At 56.3% G+C, this 15975-nt stretch overlaps 4 protein-coding genes across 5 annotated transcripts in view; all 4 read left to right on the top strand.

Annotated features, from left to right (window-relative positions):
• The window catches only part of FNBP4 (formin binding protein 4), a gene marked incomplete at its 5' end in the record, with an annotated part of 17972 nt that extends 9283 nt beyond the window's left edge, over positions 1 to 8689 (top strand). The window contains 13 exons of the mRNA XM_031553357.1: positions 6 to 33; positions 116 to 266; positions 352 to 466; positions 575 to 913; positions 1219 to 1429; positions 3072 to 3190; positions 5286 to 5390; positions 5663 to 5796; positions 6760 to 6938; positions 7159 to 7469; positions 7575 to 8096; positions 8186 to 8343; positions 8510 to 8689. Of these exons, the coding sequence (XP_031409217.1) occupies positions 6 to 33; positions 116 to 266; positions 352 to 466; positions 575 to 913; positions 1219 to 1429; positions 3072 to 3190; positions 5286 to 5390; positions 5663 to 5796; positions 6760 to 6938; positions 7159 to 7469; positions 7575 to 8096; positions 8186 to 8343; positions 8510 to 8600 (2463 nt within the window). The remainder of the gene's footprint in view (positions 1 to 5; positions 34 to 115; positions 267 to 351; positions 467 to 574; positions 914 to 1218; positions 1430 to 3071; positions 3191 to 5285; positions 5391 to 5662; positions 5797 to 6759; positions 6939 to 7158; positions 7470 to 7574; positions 8097 to 8185; positions 8344 to 8509) is intronic.
• A 99-nt stretch (positions 8690 to 8788) lies between these two features.
• On the top strand, positions 8789 to 12581 carry AGBL2 (ATP/GTP binding protein like 2). Its single transcript, XM_031553402.1, has 11 exons — positions 8789 to 9154; positions 9229 to 9333; positions 9429 to 9647; positions 9734 to 9835; positions 9912 to 10062; positions 10141 to 10908; positions 10975 to 11137; positions 11219 to 11345; positions 11463 to 11560; positions 11629 to 11726; positions 11800 to 12581. The coding sequence occupies exons 1-11, from the start codon at positions 9118 to 9120 to the stop codon at positions 12452 to 12454; spliced, it is 2523 nt and encodes an 840-aa protein (XP_031409262.1). The 5' UTR covers positions 8789 to 9117; the 3' UTR covers positions 12455 to 12581.
• Positions 12582 to 12694: 113 nt separating this feature from the next.
• MTCH2 (mitochondrial carrier 2) lies at positions 12695 to 15348 on the top strand. 2 transcript variants are annotated; one of them, XM_003206147.4, is made up of 13 exons: positions 12695 to 12825; positions 12953 to 13037; positions 13115 to 13221; positions 13295 to 13321; positions 13390 to 13443; positions 13519 to 13576; positions 13686 to 13737; positions 13822 to 13881; positions 14347 to 14440; positions 14536 to 14580; positions 14655 to 14722; positions 14990 to 15065; positions 15153 to 15348. In XM_003206147.4, exons 1-13 carry the CDS (start codon positions 12739 to 12741, stop codon positions 15237 to 15239), a joined length of 900 nt encoding a protein of 299 aa, XP_003206195.1. In that variant the 5' UTR covers positions 12695 to 12738; the 3' UTR covers positions 15240 to 15348. The 2 variants fall into 2 exon arrangements, with proteins under 2 accessions (XP_003206195.1, XP_010709110.1); XM_010710808.3 differs by lacking the exon at positions 14655 to 14722.
• Positions 15349 to 15919: 571 nt separating this feature from the next.
• The window catches only part of NUP160 (nucleoporin 160), a 21152-nt gene continuing 21096 nt past the window's right edge, over positions 15920 to 15975 (top strand). Inside the window, exon 1 of the mRNA XM_019616051.1 lies at positions 15920 to 15966. Within this exon, the coding sequence (XP_019471596.1) occupies positions 15920 to 15966 (47 nt within the window). The remainder of the gene's footprint in view (positions 15967 to 15975) is intronic.

The following is a 15975-nucleotide window of genomic DNA, read 5'->3' as shown; positions in this document are numbered from 1 at the left end:
GGCAGTATGACACGCAGTGCTCGCTGGCAGGAGGTGAGCACCGCATGGGATGACTTATACACAGTGTAGGGGTGTTGGTCCTGTGAGTGACCTGCTTGTCCTCATTCCCTGACAGTGGGAGAACTGGAGATGGGTGACTGGCAGGAGGTGTGGGATGAAAACACCGGCTGCTACTACTACTGGAACACGCAGAGCAATGAGGTGACTTGGGAGCTGCCGCAGTATTTGGCAGCCCAGGTGCAGGGCTTGCAGCACTACCAGGCCAGGTGAGAGCGCATCCAGGCTAGGAGAGAAAGAGGGAGAGAAGAGGCTGCATCTCTGTGCTGACCATTCACTTGTTTTCCTCCTCAGCTGTACGGCAGCGGGCACCAATGGGAGCTTTGCAGCAGCTGCTGAGTCCTTGGTACAGGAGAAAACAGGTCCAGTAAGTGCTGCCAGACCCGGGGCTAAGCGGGAGGTGAAGAAGGTGAGTTTGGGTAGCCAAGTAGCAAGCATTCTGCTCTGCTCTGCTCCTGAGCTCCCACTTGAGTCTGGGGGCGTATGGAGCCACTGACACAGCACTCAAACCCCACAGGAAGTAAATGAAGGAGTGCAGGCGCTCTCCAGCAGCGAAGAGGAGAAGAAAGGGGTGGCTGCGGCCCTCCTGGCACCACTTGTGCCAGATGTGGTGAAGGAGGAAGAGGAGCGCTGGAGGAGAAAGGTGATTTGCAAAGAGGAAGTTGAGCCGCCCCCAGAAGAGGAGGTGAAAATGGAGGAGATGTCAGCTGCATCTGAAGAGCCCAAGACGGGCAAGGATCCCCTGGAGGACACACTGCAGGAGGAGCTGTGCAGTGTAGTGCAGTCGGGGGAGAGCGGGGAGGAGGAGGAAGAGCAAGACACGCTTGAGCTGGAGATAGTGCTGGAGAGAAAGAAGGTAATTTGGTACAGAAAAATGAAAGAACAGCTAGCAATAAGTAAACCAGACATTAGTAGTAGCTGCTCCCTTCCCATTCTGAGTCTTTTGTGAGGGGTGCTGCTTGTGTCCTGTGCTGCTCATGGAGCTGGCAGCTGATAGTACAGCTTCACACAGATGCTTTGCTGGCAGTTCTAGAGCTGTTGCTTCCTGTTCGCTTCCCTTTATGCCACATTCTGATTAGAGTTGTTCTTGTTATATGTGTGACACATACTGGGGGCAGTTGGGATCCCTGAAGTGCTGCTCACCATCTCGTGTCTCCACAGGCAGAGCTGCGTGCTTTAGAGGAAGGAGATGGCAGCGTTTCAGGCTCCAGCCCGCTCTCTGATGGGAGCCAGTCAGCCTCGCAGGATGCAACCCGCAGACTGGCCTCAAAGCGGGGGAAATGGAAACTGTTTGCGGGAGCTGCCAGCCCTGATTCTGCTAGTCGAGGCTCCAGCAAAACGGGCCGGGAGAGCCCAGAGGCGGGAGAAGCAGGTAATTTGAAAGGCTCCCTTCGGAGGGAGGAGCGGGTGTTCGGAAATGCTGCAGCCCTCTCCTGCCAGGGCTTCTCCTCCCCGAAGATGGGGCTTGCCTGCGGTGTACGGTGGAGCCAGGAGGTGAGGTAGGTGACAGGGCAAAGGGGTGGCTGGCAATGGTGTCATGCACAGCCCAGCTGCCAGTGGGAGTTCTGGGGAGAAGCTGCTGCTCTGCCAAATCTTGTCCTTTAACCTATGAATAAAGTAATTAGGAGTGTGCTAACACTTAATGTGTTAGTAGAAAAGAGAATGCAAAAGCATAACTTCGGCTTCATGCCCTGCAGCTTTTGTCAGGATGTTATAAATACTAGCAGTGATATGTTAAGAGCTGTTACTTTACTTCTTAAGTTCTGTTTCTTCATCCCTGCATAACAGCAGCTACATTTCATGCAGCTCAGGTGCCCCCAAGAGCCATCTGCTCTGCATTTACTGTGTAGAAAATGTGAGACTGAGCCTTGCTGTGAGAAGCACCTCCTTCCTGCAAGAACTGTGCTGTGCAAGGTGCATTGAGTTCAATGCCTGAGCAGTAGTGGGGTTGCTCACACTCCCCTTAGCTCTCTATGTAGCAAGAAATTGCTGAGCCGTGGTCATTCTGAGACCTGTATTAGACAGGTGTTGCAGAGTATTGTATAAACTTGTAGCCTACTGGAGATGGTGTGCTCGTGGCTGTTAATGTTCTGCCACAGTTTGCACTCTGATGGAGGCTCCCCAGCACTTCCGGACCCTCCAGAGCAGATCTCCGTAACAGGCACCAGTTCTGTTGCTACATCTGGGGGAACAGCACAGAAACAGGTGTAGAAGCACCTCGAGCCTGTAGCAGGTTGTGTTCTGCTGAAGCAGGAATCAGTATGAGCCCAACTAGGGGCTGCTGTGACCCTGAGGTGTGATGGTCAGTGGTGGTGTTTGCCCTTGGAGAGAGGATTTGGCTGGAGGGTCTTTCCTCTTGCCTCACAGGTTCAGAGCAGATGGTGCCCAGAACCAACTCTCCTGCAGCGCTGCAGTTTTCCCACTTGGCGTCTAGGGAACAGGAAGCTGTTAGTTTAACCTGCACCCTGCTGCTGTGGGGTAGCAAAGGAAGCTAAACGCCAGGATGCACCGGGAGTGTGATTTTTTTTTTTTTTTTTTTTAACACTGGTTCTGGTTGGATTTCTTTGCAAAACTTCTTCCCTGGCATGTGCACAGGTACTGAGTTGCTGCTGTCCTGTGATGTAGTCCAAATAAAACCTTATCATCTTGACAGCTTTTGGGAGCTCTGTGATCTGCTTTGATAATTGTCTCAATCTTCTACTGCCTGACATTTCTTTTTAATAAATAATTAAGTTGCAGGAGTTCAACGATGTCACTTGGCTGCTGGCGCTCAGCATTTCTTCTTTGTTCCTCTTCCTCATTGCTTGTGTTGTGGCAGCTGCCATTCACTGAGTTGTGTGTTTTTTCTAGAAGGATACTGACCACCTGACATACAGGGGCTGCAACCCTCTCTGCTTTTAATTTCAGCCTTTTCTTGTAGGAAAGAGGCCCCTGGCTTTGGCTCCCCAGTGTGGTATGAGGAGCATGGGCAGCACTGTGGCAAACAGGCTCACCTCTTGTTTTTTCTCCTGCAGCTGTGAGCATGGAAGCAGCTGATGGGCCTTCAGACAAAGAGACAGAGTCTGAGGAGCCCCAGGAAAAAGTCAAAGCACAAGCAACACCAAAAATAGAAGAGGAGGAGCAGGATCTAAAGGTATGGATCTGTGCAGATGTGTGATGTCTTCCATTGTACGGTCGGAATGGCAGCAGGTCCTGGGGTCCTGAAGAGGACACTGGGGCCAGCTCAACTTGTGGCAAACAGCTGTGCAGGCCAGCATCTCTGTAGCCTCATGCCCTGTTACCAGCAGAAGCCAGCAGCAAAGGCTTGAAAGAGCCTTTTCAAAAGAGAAAAAAAGGGGGATGGAGGCACAAAGAGTGACCCCCAGATCTTGCCACAAAAGAGAGAGCAAAGACTTTTGTCTTACATTGTCACTGTAATCGTCTTGAAGTGTTCTTTCTTATGTATCCCATCAGTTTCCAGGCTGAAGACTTCTTCTCCATAAGCACTCTGTGTCTGGAGGCTGCCATTGCTGGTCCTCCTGTCCCGTGCTTAGCTTTTATTTTATAAAGCAGTGATGGGCTGCTGGATGCTAACTGGGGATTCGTTGCTCTGATATTTTCCTTTCTGAGGCTCAGTCTATTTTTCTAAGCAGCCAAACAATTCCCAGAGCCCCTTCCTGGACGCGTTTAAGAAATGTGAACTTGTGGCACTGAGGGACGTGGTTAATGGGCTTGATGGGGATGGATTGATTGGTTGGACTTGATGATCTTTAGAGGTCTCATCCAACTTTAGTAATACTTTGATTCCTGAGTCATAATACTTAGACACAGAGCTTCAGACTCCTCTGATGATTATGCAGGAGGGCAGGGGGGATCTCCATATTTGTCCTCTGCAACCTGTTCCCTTTGTTCCTCAGTTGCTCGCTACTGGGATCTGCTTCGTTAGCAGGTTGCCCTCCTTTTGCCAAATTGTTTGTGAACGAGGAGTCATTGGCTTACAGTATAACCCCCTTGGAAAAGTTCTGCTGAGAAAACTCACAATTAACTCTGCCTAATTTAAACATTTTTACAGTTGAAAGGGCTTTAACATCCTCGTGCCACATTTAACCTCTGTCAGAAAAACTTCTAGCAGAGTTTTGAGGTGTGATGTGACGTTCTCTGCACAAAACTTCCTCCAGCATAGCATATACATGAGGCTTTTGTAGTTTTCTAATTTATGATAAAAAAAAAACAAAGCCTGTGGCAAGGATTGTTCTCATTGGCTGCTGCGTCCCAGCCGGCTGCTGGAAGCCTGTTAAAGTATCACATTTGCTGTCACCTTTTCTTCTGGTGCTGGAGGTGCTCTGTGTGATGGACTGTGTGCCGTAGCGTGGTGATTTCACGTGCAGGATCCCTTTAGCGCTGTTGGAGGAATGCCAGCTCCTTGGGTAACTTGTTCCGTTCGCTTCGTCGGTTCGGGGTGCTTCTTTTCAGCCTGGTTTGTAGGAAATCCTGTGCTGCGGAGCCATCCCCTGATTTGGGATCTTCCTGCCTTCTCCATAGGGACTGCAATGTGGGAATTTGTTTCCCTGCCTTGGGCTCCTTTAGCATGGCTCATCAGCCTGGTCCTGTTGTTGGCTTTGGGAACTTTCCAAGGTCTCTTCTGAAGAACGATGGAAAATGAAATGGTTTCAGAGTCCTCCTTGAAACAATTGTGATGTCCCCTGGAGGCATCTCTGCTGCGCTCTTTGCTTCCCAGCTCAACCCTTGCCTTCAGATTGCTCCCCCGGGGCACATCCCTTCATAGAGCTTCCCATGGGGTGCTGGGGTTGAGCTGTGCTCACTGTGGGCTGGATTGTAATGTATATGCTGCCTCAGCTCAGGAGTAAATCTAGAGCTGGTGCCTTTCTTGGCACCCTCTGGAAAGCAGCAATTTACAAAGGCTGAAAAACGCATCCTGCCCCATTTCCTTTGGGAAGCACTTAAAGTATTTGATTATTTAGCAATCTGTTTGCTCTGCTGTGACGCCAGGGCCTTTGGCTGATTTGGAGCCGGGAGCTGCGACTAGGAGTAGGGAATGGTTCCCAGGAAGCAGTAGAGGCTGCGGGAGGGAGCGGGCTGGGTGGAGGGGAGCGACCAGCACAGGAGCAGAGCATGCTTCCTCATCGTGGGACTGCAGTAGGACCCCAGGGACGTCCCGGAGTAGGCACAGCAGCTCGGCAACAGTGCCCAAGCGTGGCTGCTGACTCTTCCCCCTTTCTCCCTGGCAGTTTCAGATCGGAGAGCTCGCAAACACTCTGACTAGTAAATTGGAGTTCCTGGGCATCAACAGACAATCTATCTCCAACTTCCACATGTTGCTGTTGCAGACAGAGGTAACCGAGCCTTCGCCCCTCGCTCCGGCCTTCCGTCTCCAAGCGGATCCCGCTGTGCGCCGCTCGAGCGCTGCGCGAAGCTCGTGGCTCCGGCGCCGCAGGGCCCATCCTCGGTGGGGTGCGAGCATGGCTTTGCGCAGAGGCGGGCTCCTCCTCCCGGCCCCCCCGAGTCCTATGCCATAAGGGAGCTTCTCCCAGACCTCGAGTCCCGTCCCTGGGGCTGCTGGCAGCCCCTTCCTCAACGGCTTCCCCCCCGGTTCTTGCCCCTCTAGACCCGCATTGCAGACTGGCGAGAAGGTGCTCTCAATGGAAACTACCTCAAACGCAAACTTCAAGATGCAGCCGAACAGCTAAAACAATACGAAATAAACGCCACCCCTAAAGGCTGGTCCTGCCACTGGGACAGGTACGCCCTCTTCTACCTTTCTCACCTTTCATCTCTGACATCTCAGACATGATTTGTGACCATCACCACCTGACGACGCGGCGCCGTCCCTCTCGGAGACTCCATTAGCAGTGCTGGGCAGGCAGAGCAACTCGCGGCACTTTCAGAGTTTGAGCCGGCCGCCAAATGGGAGAAATGCAGAGCGAGCGCTCAGTGCTTTGAGACGGAGCCGATCCACTGTTTGGACAGAGCTGGTGGCACTCTCATGAGTGTAAAGCGCTGCTGCGTTGGGCGGGCCTGGGGGGTCGCGCATGCGAGAGCTCTGTGAACTTTGCAGGATCTCTGGATCACCTCTTCTGACCAACAGCTCTGACAAAGGACAAACTTCAACTCATCGCCGGAATGAAGAACAAGATTTCTGTCTCCTGCCAGCAGGTCAGACCCAAACATTTCTTTGTCTATTTGGCTTTCTCAATTAATTTTCCTTTATTTGAAATCTTTGCTCTTTTGTTTTTCAGCTCCCAGATCTGCTCCCTCTCTCTAGCATTCACTGTATGTTTGACACCAAGAGTATCATAAAAGCGACCTCCACGCACCGCGGGGTTGGGGGCAGCCGCTTCTCACTGGGCTGTTCCCTGGTGCCCCTTCTTGGAGGGGCAACTTTAAGCCGAGGTGGCGGCTCAAAGTCCCGGTGCTAGTGCGACGTGGCTCTGCTGCACACTGGCCCGCTCTCAGCCCTCCCCTCCCTCGGAGCAGGGGGCTCGGGGCAGTGCTCACGGAGCCAGCGGGGCCGCTAGCTTGGAACAAGCTGGCTTGGGCCTCTCCTGCCTCTATCCTCAAAGTTGTTTGTCGTGTTTGGGAGCAGCAGCCCAGCTGCAGAGGGTCTTCCCTGCGAGAGCACACTGCTGTCGTGGGCAGGCCTGCCTTGGCGTGTCGCTGTGTGGGAAGGGAATGTAAAGCTTCGTTTTCTTTCTTGTGATTTAGGGAGCATAGGCGCTATTTCTATGTTAACGAGCACTCAGGAGAGTCGCAGTGGGAGTTCCCCGACGGAGAGGATGAAGACGAAGGACAGCAGAGTGCCGACAGAAAAGCTGACGATCCTCCCAAACCACCTCCCAAAGAGAAAGGAGAGCATCCCACCGATGCCACTGAGAGTTCAACAGGTATGGTGTGGGGATAGGAAGAGGAGGGGGGATTTTGGTGTGGCACTCCCAGCCCTGGGAGCGGGTCCCCGTCCATGCAGTGGTGGCGGTAGCTTTAGGTGAGCTTCCCTGTTCGGCGGCAGGGCCTTGGAAAGAGGCAGCACGCACCCGTGCTGGCAGCGGAGCGGCAGCGTGGTCAGTAGCCTGGGTTTTCAAGCCTGTGTCACTATGTATTCTTCAGGCTCCCTTTGTAAAGAATCCTTCTCAGGCCAAGTCCCTGCTACGTCTCTCATGCCGCTCACTCCATTTTGGACTCTGCTTCAGTCCTCTGTCCCGGTCCTCCAACCTCCCTTGCCTTTGGAAATGCCTCCGCCACCTCCGCCTCCACCTGACTCACCACCGCCGCCGCCGCCCCCACCACCTCCTGGAGAAGACGGCGAGATCCAGGAAGTGGAGATGGAAGACGAGGGGGGCGAGGAGCCGCCTGCCCCGGGGACGGAGGAAGATGCTCTGCTCAAGCCTCTCCCGCGCCCAGCTGTCGGCAGGAACCAGGTGAGCAAAGCTAGGCCTTGCTTGGTGTCTCCAGCTAGGAAGCCACAATCCCATCGGACTGTATAAGTGCTGTCTGAGTTCTCAGCCCAGTGCTTTCCATTGCAGGGCGCTGCTGAACCCAGCCCTGCCCTGCTACTTTCTGCCAAGCCCCAGAAACGGAAAGCTACAGAGATGAACCCGGAGCTGATGCAGCGAACGGCCACCATCGGCAGCTGCCCTGTTATCTACAGCCAGCCCTTGATGGCCGCTAGCAAGTACCAGCCTTCGCCTGTGCCCCTCACCTCCCTGAGGCCACGCCAGCGCCTGCAGGGTGACATGCAGAGCCGTGCCAACCTCCGCCTGCCGCCAGGACATGCTGTCCCCCAGCCGTCCAGCATGGCCATACAGCCCGGCTACTTGGGTGTGACAGCACCCGCTGCACCATCTGTCATGAGCTACTCTGAGTGCGCCGTGCCTGCTGGCCTTGCTGCTGTGCCACCAGCCCCGGCACGCGGCTCCCTGCCTGCCACCAGCACTGCTGAGCATCCACCTCCCCCACCTCCACCCCCGACACCTCCACCTCCCACACCCAAAGCACCACCGCCGCCAGATAAACCTGAAAAGCCAAGGAAGGGGAGGAAGGAGAAGGTAGGAGGATGCTCCTGGGCTGTTATGTTGCTTGTGTGTCTGCTGTCTTGATGATGTGCCTAACTGCAGCCCGTTTAATTCCTTTGCAGAGCAAGAAGGGCAAAACAAAGATGCCATCACTGGTGAAGAAGTGGCAGAGCATCCAGCGGGAACTCGATGAGGAGGAGAACTCCAGCTCCAGTGAGGAGGACCGGGAGACAACGGCGCAGAGGCGCATTGAAGAGTGGAAGCAGCAACAGCTGCTCAGGTATGGACACAGGAGCTTTGTCACGGAGCACTGCTGTCAAGAGCCATCTTCTCATCCTCCTTAGAGGCAGGGAGTGTGATCTGGAGTCTCTGGCTGGGGAAGAGAGTGGTGGGGAGAGTGTCCCTTTGCACCGCATGAGTGCTGATACCCTACTTTGTCCCTGCAGTGGCATGGCGGAGAGGAACGCCAACTTCGAAGCGCTGCCAGAGGACTGGAGAGCACGGCTGAAGCGGAGGAAAACTGCATCTAGCACATGAAGCATACATGCGGCGCTGTTTTTTACAATTGTACAGTTTGGAGCCCTTTATGACTCAACTGTTGTCCAATAAATTGTAGCAGTTTGGGATGTGCTGTCTGCTTGAATTGCAAGGGGGACATTTGGGGTTCACGTGGTTGGGGTGACACTGTGGGCTGGGGCTGGAGTGTCATCTGCAGTATGGAACTGAGGGCCCTGCCATGGCACTGCTCCCCTTGGTGTTCACCCGGGCACAGTGAACAACAGTCCCTCTGGCTCCTTTCCCAGCTCCACTCTGGGACCGCCCCATCCTTCCCCACTGCCAACGGTCACTGAGCAACCGCGTCTGGGAACAGGAGAAGGGGACAGGAGAGGGTTGAGTGCCTCTCGAAGCCATGTGGCTCCTGAGGCACCCCGCTGCCCAGGTTGGGGGCTGCCAGGGGGGTTGGGAGGAGGACTGGTGGCTGCCAGCCCTGGGAGTGAGCAAGGCCTGATGGCACCGTTCTGCCTAGGCTGTCCCTGAGCCCTACGACAGCTTCATGCATGGCCACCTGTGCTACTATGGCTACTTCCAAGGTGAGCTGCATGTCACCTTCTTGTGCCCCGGGCTGTGGGACCCCCTGGTTGGATTTCAGCAACTCTCTCCAAAGGCCAGAAGACAGACAGACAGCAGAGCTCCATGTCTCCATGGGGACACACCGAATGCCACTGTACTGACTCCGGCACCCAGCAGGGCGTGAGGAAGGACCCAAACTGTGAGTAAAACCTCCAGCACCAGGCTACAGCACTCCTGGTGGGGTGACAGGTGCTTTGGGGTTGACACCAGGAGTGTTGTCTCCAACCTTTCCAGCCCATGCTGTCTGTTCTCTACTGGAACTGCACCATGGGGCTGGGAGGTCCCCAGCCCGTTCTGCAGCCCCCAGGGCCCCGCAGTTGGTCCCCTTGCAGGGCTATGGGTCACTCAGGGAGCCACGGGCTCTCTTTGCCCTTCCCTCGGCACGAGGACCCCTTCCTGCTCCCCGGTGGCCCATTGAATGTGAGGTCATCAAGGAGACCATCAAGCACATTGGTGAGGTAGCACTCTGCCTTTTCCTATCCTTGACCCCACGGCCAACCACTGTGATGATAATGGGGTGTGTCTCCATCCCTCTCCAGAGTGGATCCCCCCTGAACCAGAACCCTTCTGCCAGCCCACAGACCACCACTGGCTACCAAGGGGTGAGCAGCAGGGCACCGTTGTCTACCAGCTCAGCCCAGGTAGTACCCAAGAGTGCTGCTCACCCCCTCCTCATCCCTGTGCTATTGCTGGGGTGCTGAGCCCAGCTGTTCCCAGTGCCCTCAGGCTCCTGCTTCACCCGTGCTCGGGCTGGGGGGGCCCCAGGCCCCCTTTCCTCACCGGCAGCCATCCTGGAGGACTTGCAGGACAACACACTGCTATTTGAGTCACGCTTTGAGTGTGGCAACCTCCAGAAAGCAGTCAAGGTGTAAGAGTGGTGATGCGGATGGGCAATGGGACACAGTGGCATGCCCAGGTGCCAAAGTGTGGTCCTTCTGCCCACCAGGGGCCCCTATGAGTATGTGCTGACACTGCGGCCAGACCTGTACACCACCAAGCACACCCAGTGGTTCTACTTCCGTGTGCAAAACACACGGAAAGACACCATCTACTGTTTCACCATTGCCAACCTGGCAAAGCCTAAGAGCCTCTATGGCAAGGGCATGTGCCCACTGTTCTACTCACAGAAGGATGCCCAGAGCCATGGCATTGGCTGGCGCCGCATCGGCAACAACATCCGCTACTACCGAGGGAACAGCGGGGGGGAGCCGGCTGCCTTCTGCCTGTCCTGGAGCACCTGCTTTCCCCATGACAGTGACATGTGCTACTTTGCCCACTCCTACCCTTACACCTACTCAGACCTGCAGCGGTACCTGCAGACAGTGATGGGTGATCCAGCACGCTCACAGTACTGTGTGGTGCGGACACTGTGCCACAGCCTGGCCGGTAACATCGTCTACATGCTCACCATCACTGCGCCATCCAGCGGTGCAGCCAAGCGGGCGGTGGTGCTGAGTGCCCGTGTACACCCTGGGGAAAGCGGTGGCTCCTGGGCCATGCAGGGTTTCCTTGATTTCATCCTCAGTGCTGCTCCTGATGCTCAGCTCCTGCGCCAGCTCTTTGTCTTCAAGGTGGTGCCCATGCTCAACCCCGATGGGGTGGTGGTGGGTAACTCCCGCTGCTCTCTGGCTGGCCGTGATCCCAATCGAGCCTACAGGACTGGATCTCGGGGCTCTTTTCCGGCCATCTGGCACCTGCGGGCCATGGTGGAGAGGTGAGGCCAGCGGTGCATGGGCAGCCAGTGGGGTGTTGGCTGCTGTATTCTGACAGGTACCTGCAGGCTCTTGGTGGAACGGGAGGTGGTGCTGTATTGTGATTTCCACGGGCACAGCCGCAAGAACAACGTCTTCATGTATGGCTGCGATGGTAGTCGGGATGGCTCTGAGACACGGTTGCAGGAGCGCATCTTCCCACTGATGCTAAGCAAAAACGCACCTGACAAGGTGGGCTTGGCATCTGATGATCTGCATTGGGCAGCATCATGGTGACATTGGTTGCTGTCATGGTAATCCACGGGGCTGCAGTTCTCCTTCTCCAGCTGCAAATTCAAGGTGCAGAAGAGCAAGGAGGGAACGGGCAGGGTGGTCATGTGGCGAATGGGCATTGCCAACAGCTACACCTTAGAGGCGGCCTTTGGTGGCTCCACGCTGGGTGAGGGACAGTGCTAGAGATGGAATCACTCAGAAACACAATTCCAGCCCTAAGGACAGGCTCTGGGGCCTGGTGAGGGATGCAGCCACTTATTTTGTTGTTCTATCTTCCCCTCAGATGGGAGGAACTCACACTTCACAGTGGAGGACCTCAAATCATTGGGCTACTACCTCTGCGACACGCTGCTAGACTTCTGTGACCCCAATCCAGCCAAGGTATGTGGGTGACTGCAGCCAGCAGCAGCCCCACAAGCAGTGACAATGACACTGGCTCCATCACACAGTTCCAGCAGTGCCTGGCGGAGGTGGATGCGTTGCTGCGGCCACGTCTGGGCTCCGGTCAGAGCTGGAGTGACATCGCCACCTCACAGCTGGAGTCCAGGTGCGTCCTGGTGGTGCCATCTGTGGGACCAGTGACTGTGGCAGTGGCTGGAGTTGTCTTTTCCCTCACACAGCACCAGCGGCTCCGATAGCTCTGTGTCTGATGGGTCCCTGGAGAGGAGGGAGAGCCCCTGGGGACAGAAGGGACAAGGTGCCAGGGTGGCACTTGGCCAGTTGCAGCTGAGGAGGAGAAAGCAGTTACGGAGCCACAGAGCGAGGAATGCCATGTACAGGCCCAATGGCACCCAAAGGAGTCATGGTGGTGACCCGGTGAGAGTGGCTCAGTGTGGTTCTGCCTGCCACAGTGGGACTCGGAGTGCCTGCAGCCCCACTTCTGTGCCCCAGCAGACACAGTCGTGGTCCCCTATGCCCCCATCTGTCCTTGTCCCCACACGAAGAGGCTGTGGGGCAGCGGAGGAGTTGCACGGAGCTGTCCCCGCTGCACACACAGCAGTATGCCACCACCACACCGCTATGAGAGCCACATGGATGGAGGGGTATGTGACAACCACAGGGCACTGCTGGGCACCACAGAGTGCCATTGCTGCCACCACCACCATCACCACCACGACCACCAGCACAGGCACTGCTTCTTCACGGGAAGGCAGAGTGAGGCCTTCCTCACGGGGCACCAGAATGGGGCTGTCCCTGCGCGTGGCCGCTGCTGCTGGCTGCGGGAGGCGGCCCGGCCTCACAGCAGTGCGCTGCTCCGCCTGCACTCGCCATTAAAGGCAGCTTTATTGTGGCTGTGCCGTGTTTGTGTCGCACCGTGTCCCACGGGGGGAGACGGGCTCCCGAGGGCCAGCTGCCATAGTGTCTCTTCAGGCCCCGTCGCCATGGCGACAGCTCGGGCCTGCAGTCCTCGACGCTGCATCTCAGGCCACATGGGTGGTGCAGGCCGCGTTGCCATGGCGACCAGACCGGAAGTGGACTAAGAGCGCGCCGGAAGTCGCAGCAAGGCGGAAGCGGAAGCGGTGGAGGTGTCCTTTGGGCCGTGGCGCCGGAGCGGCAGCATGGCGGACGAGGCTTTGCAGGTGCTTCTGGGCTCGGGGCTGACCGTGCTCTCGCAGCCTCTCATGTACGTGAAGGTGCTGGTGCAGGTAAGGGGGTGCCGGGGGCGGCGGTGCTCGGCTGTGGCATAGCGCAGCGGTATGGGGGACTTCGAGGGATGGCACAGAGAGTGGGTCTGAGAGGGCCGTGGGGACCGTCCGTGATCTCGCGCCGCAGGTGGGATACGAACCGCTGCCGCCCACCCTGGGCAGAAACATCTTTGGCCGCCAGGTCTACCAACTTCCAGGCCTCTTTGCCTACGGTGAGTTCCACAGCGCAGCCCCGTCTGGGTGCTGTGGGCACATGGTGGGGCTCTGACGCTGCCCGTCTCTCCTCTAGCCAAGCATATCGTGAAAGTGGATGGTAGAGCAGGGCTTTTCAAGGGCCTCACCCCCCGTCTCTGCTCCAGCGCCATTGGCACCGTGGTGCATGGTAAAGTGCTGCAGGTACTGTGCCCCCTGTGTGCCTTCGTTTGCAGCTGCTGGTGGGTCACTCCTGACCGTGTGCTTCTCTCCACAGCGGTACCAGGAGGCTGAGAAGGCTGAGGTACGTGCGGGCTTTTAGGATGAGGTGTGTATTTCAAGGGCTTGCCTCATGCTTTTGTCTCTCTTCAGCCAGGAGCAAGCAAGAAAGAGCCTGTGTCCTCACTGGAGCAGGTGCTGAAGGAGGTGAGAGGAAGGAGGGTGCTACAGGGTTCCCCCCTACCCTCTCTCCCTGCCTCTTACAGCTCTTCTCTCCTCCAGACTTCCCGAGAGATGGTCGCTCGCTCTGCTGCCACCCTCATCACCCACCCTTTCCACGGTATGTACCCCTGCAGTTGTCTGTAACCACAACTCTGGCTCTGTGGGCATTATGGTGACAGCCTCAGTGCCATCCCACTGTGCCACGCTGATCTCAGCTCTGCCCACAGTGATCACCCTGCGATGTATGGTGCAGTTCATCGGCAGGGAGACCAAGTACAGGTACGGGGACAGCCACAGGGTGCCATGTCCCCATGGCCCTGGTTGGTGTGACCAGTGTGCTCTCTCCTCTTCTTCCTGTCGCAGCGGAACACTAAGCGCCTTCGCAACGATTTACCGAGAAGAAGGCATCCTGGGGTTCTTTGCGTGAGTGCTGTGGGTTGGGGGCAGTGGGGGTCTTTCCACTAAACCCACAGACCTTGGGCATTGCTTCTTGCTTTGTTTTCCCATTTTCTTGCTCACCATTCTTCATAGTGCTTTTTAGTACGTGGTACCGAAAAGATGTACTCCTTGGGCAAGCTAATGGCTTGTAATCACAGTGCCTGCCCCGTGTTCATAGAACTACTGAATGGTTGGGTTGGAAAGGGACCATAACGCCCCCCAGCTGCCCAGGGACCCATTCAGGCTGGCCTTGGGCACCTGTAGAGATGGGGCACCCACATCTTCCTTGTGTAATCTGTTGTGTGGCTGTTTGGTGCCTGGGGAACAATAAAACCATCTTTGAGCCACCCATTATTTCCTGAGTATCCACATTTCTGAGGCTATGAGCTCTTCCATTGAGTGAAGATCTGCTGTCTCCTGTTCCTAAACCCTCTGCCTTTTCCCTTCCAGTGGCCTTGTTCCCCGGCTCCTCGGAGACATCCTCTCACTCTGGCTCTGCAACATGCTGGCCTACCTCATCAACACATACGCACTGGAGAACGGGGTATGGGCTCTGTGCCAGGCTGGACGTGATCACAGTTTCAGGGGATGCTCAGGTCCCTGCTTCGGGTGGGCCTCACAGTGCCTTCCTCCCCCCAGGTCTCTATGACAGAGATGAAGAGCTACTCGCAGGCAGTCACTGGGGTGAGTACAACCCACAGGCATGTGTTGGCATGCTCATGGTGTTTTCCACTGAGCAGCCCTGCTCTGCCTTGCAGTTTTTCGCCAGCATGCTGACGTACCCCTTCGTGCTGGTCTCCAATCTGATGGCTGTCAATAACTGCGGGTGAGCGCACTGCCACCACCACCTCCCTCGTCTCCCACACTCGCCGTGTGTGTGTGTATCCACGTGAGATGTTCCCAAAGGAAGCTCCCAAAGGGCAGGAATGGTTTCCAACCCCCCAGGGCTGAGCAGTCGCATCCGTGGGGAGGTGCGGGGTGGGAGCTGGAGCCGCAGCAGTGTTACAGTTGGAGCTCAGCCCCGTGCAGGGCTGGGGAATGATGGGTTCTATGTCGCCCCTGGGTGGAAATAACACTGTGCTCTCCTTACCAGACTAGCTGGGGGCCTGCTCCCCTATGCACCCACCTACTCCTCCTGGCTGGACTGCTGGAGCCAGCTGCACAAGGAAGTAAGCGCCACGATGCTCTGCCACTATGGGGCTGCTATGGGACCAAAGCCCTGAATGACCCCCGGGCTGATACTTGTTCTGTTGCAGGGCAACATGAGCCGAGGGAACAGCCTGTTTTTCCGCAAGGTGCCCGCAGGAAAGCGATATGTGTGGGATGAGAGGAGGTTCCGCTGAAGGCGGGAGCAGAGCTGTAAACCCGTGCTAGTCTCTACTGAGAAAGAATTATGAGTGGTGATTTCTATACTTTTTTTTTTTAATCATTTAATTTTGAGCGATGAAAATATCTGTGTGAGAGTTTCTATTGTGGGGCTGTGGGCTTTTTTTGGGGGGACAACCCCGCCCTGCCCTGCCCTGCCCTGCTTCGCTGATCTCCAGCATTCCAAGGAGGCTTGCACACACTGTGCCAAGGTTGTGGGGCAGGAGTGTTCAGGTGTGTACCAACAATCCTAATGTGTTCAAGCACACATTAGGATTGTTGGTAGGGCTGCATGCCCAGCAGGGTTGCTGCAGTTCTCATATCCCATTTGTACATCCTGCAGCAGCGTATCACACCTGCTGATCAGGTTGCACACCCGGGTTGGGAGGTATAGTCCCAGTGATCAAGCTGCACACCCAGTGCCAGGGTTGCACCCCTGCTGGCAGTGTTACACCCCCGGTGTTCGGGCTGCACGTCTGGCTATGGGATTGTGTACCCAGGGGGAGTGCAGCACGCCCAGCTGTAAGGTTGTACACTTCGTGACCGCATTGCTCGCCTAGCTGGGGCACCGCACGCGCCATAATCACGTCGCACAGCCGCTGGGAGCGCTGCAGCCCCGGAGGGGCGGTCCCTCCCTCCGCCCCGGAGCGGCGCAGCCATGCGTGTGGGCAGCTTGGCGCGGCGGGTGCCGCACCGCGTGACGCTGTGCGGGGG

Source organism: Meleagris gallopavo, chromosome 5 (assembly GCF_000146605.3).
Source record: "Meleagris gallopavo isolate NT-WF06-2002-E0010 breed Aviagen turkey brand Nicholas breeding stock chromosome 5, Turkey_5.1, whole genome shotgun sequence".
Classification (NCBI taxonomy): domain Eukaryota; kingdom Metazoa; phylum Chordata; class Aves; order Galliformes; family Phasianidae; genus Meleagris; species Meleagris gallopavo.
The sequence above is the reverse complement of the archived record's forward strand: the minus strand, read 5'-3'. Positions and strand labels throughout refer to the sequence as shown.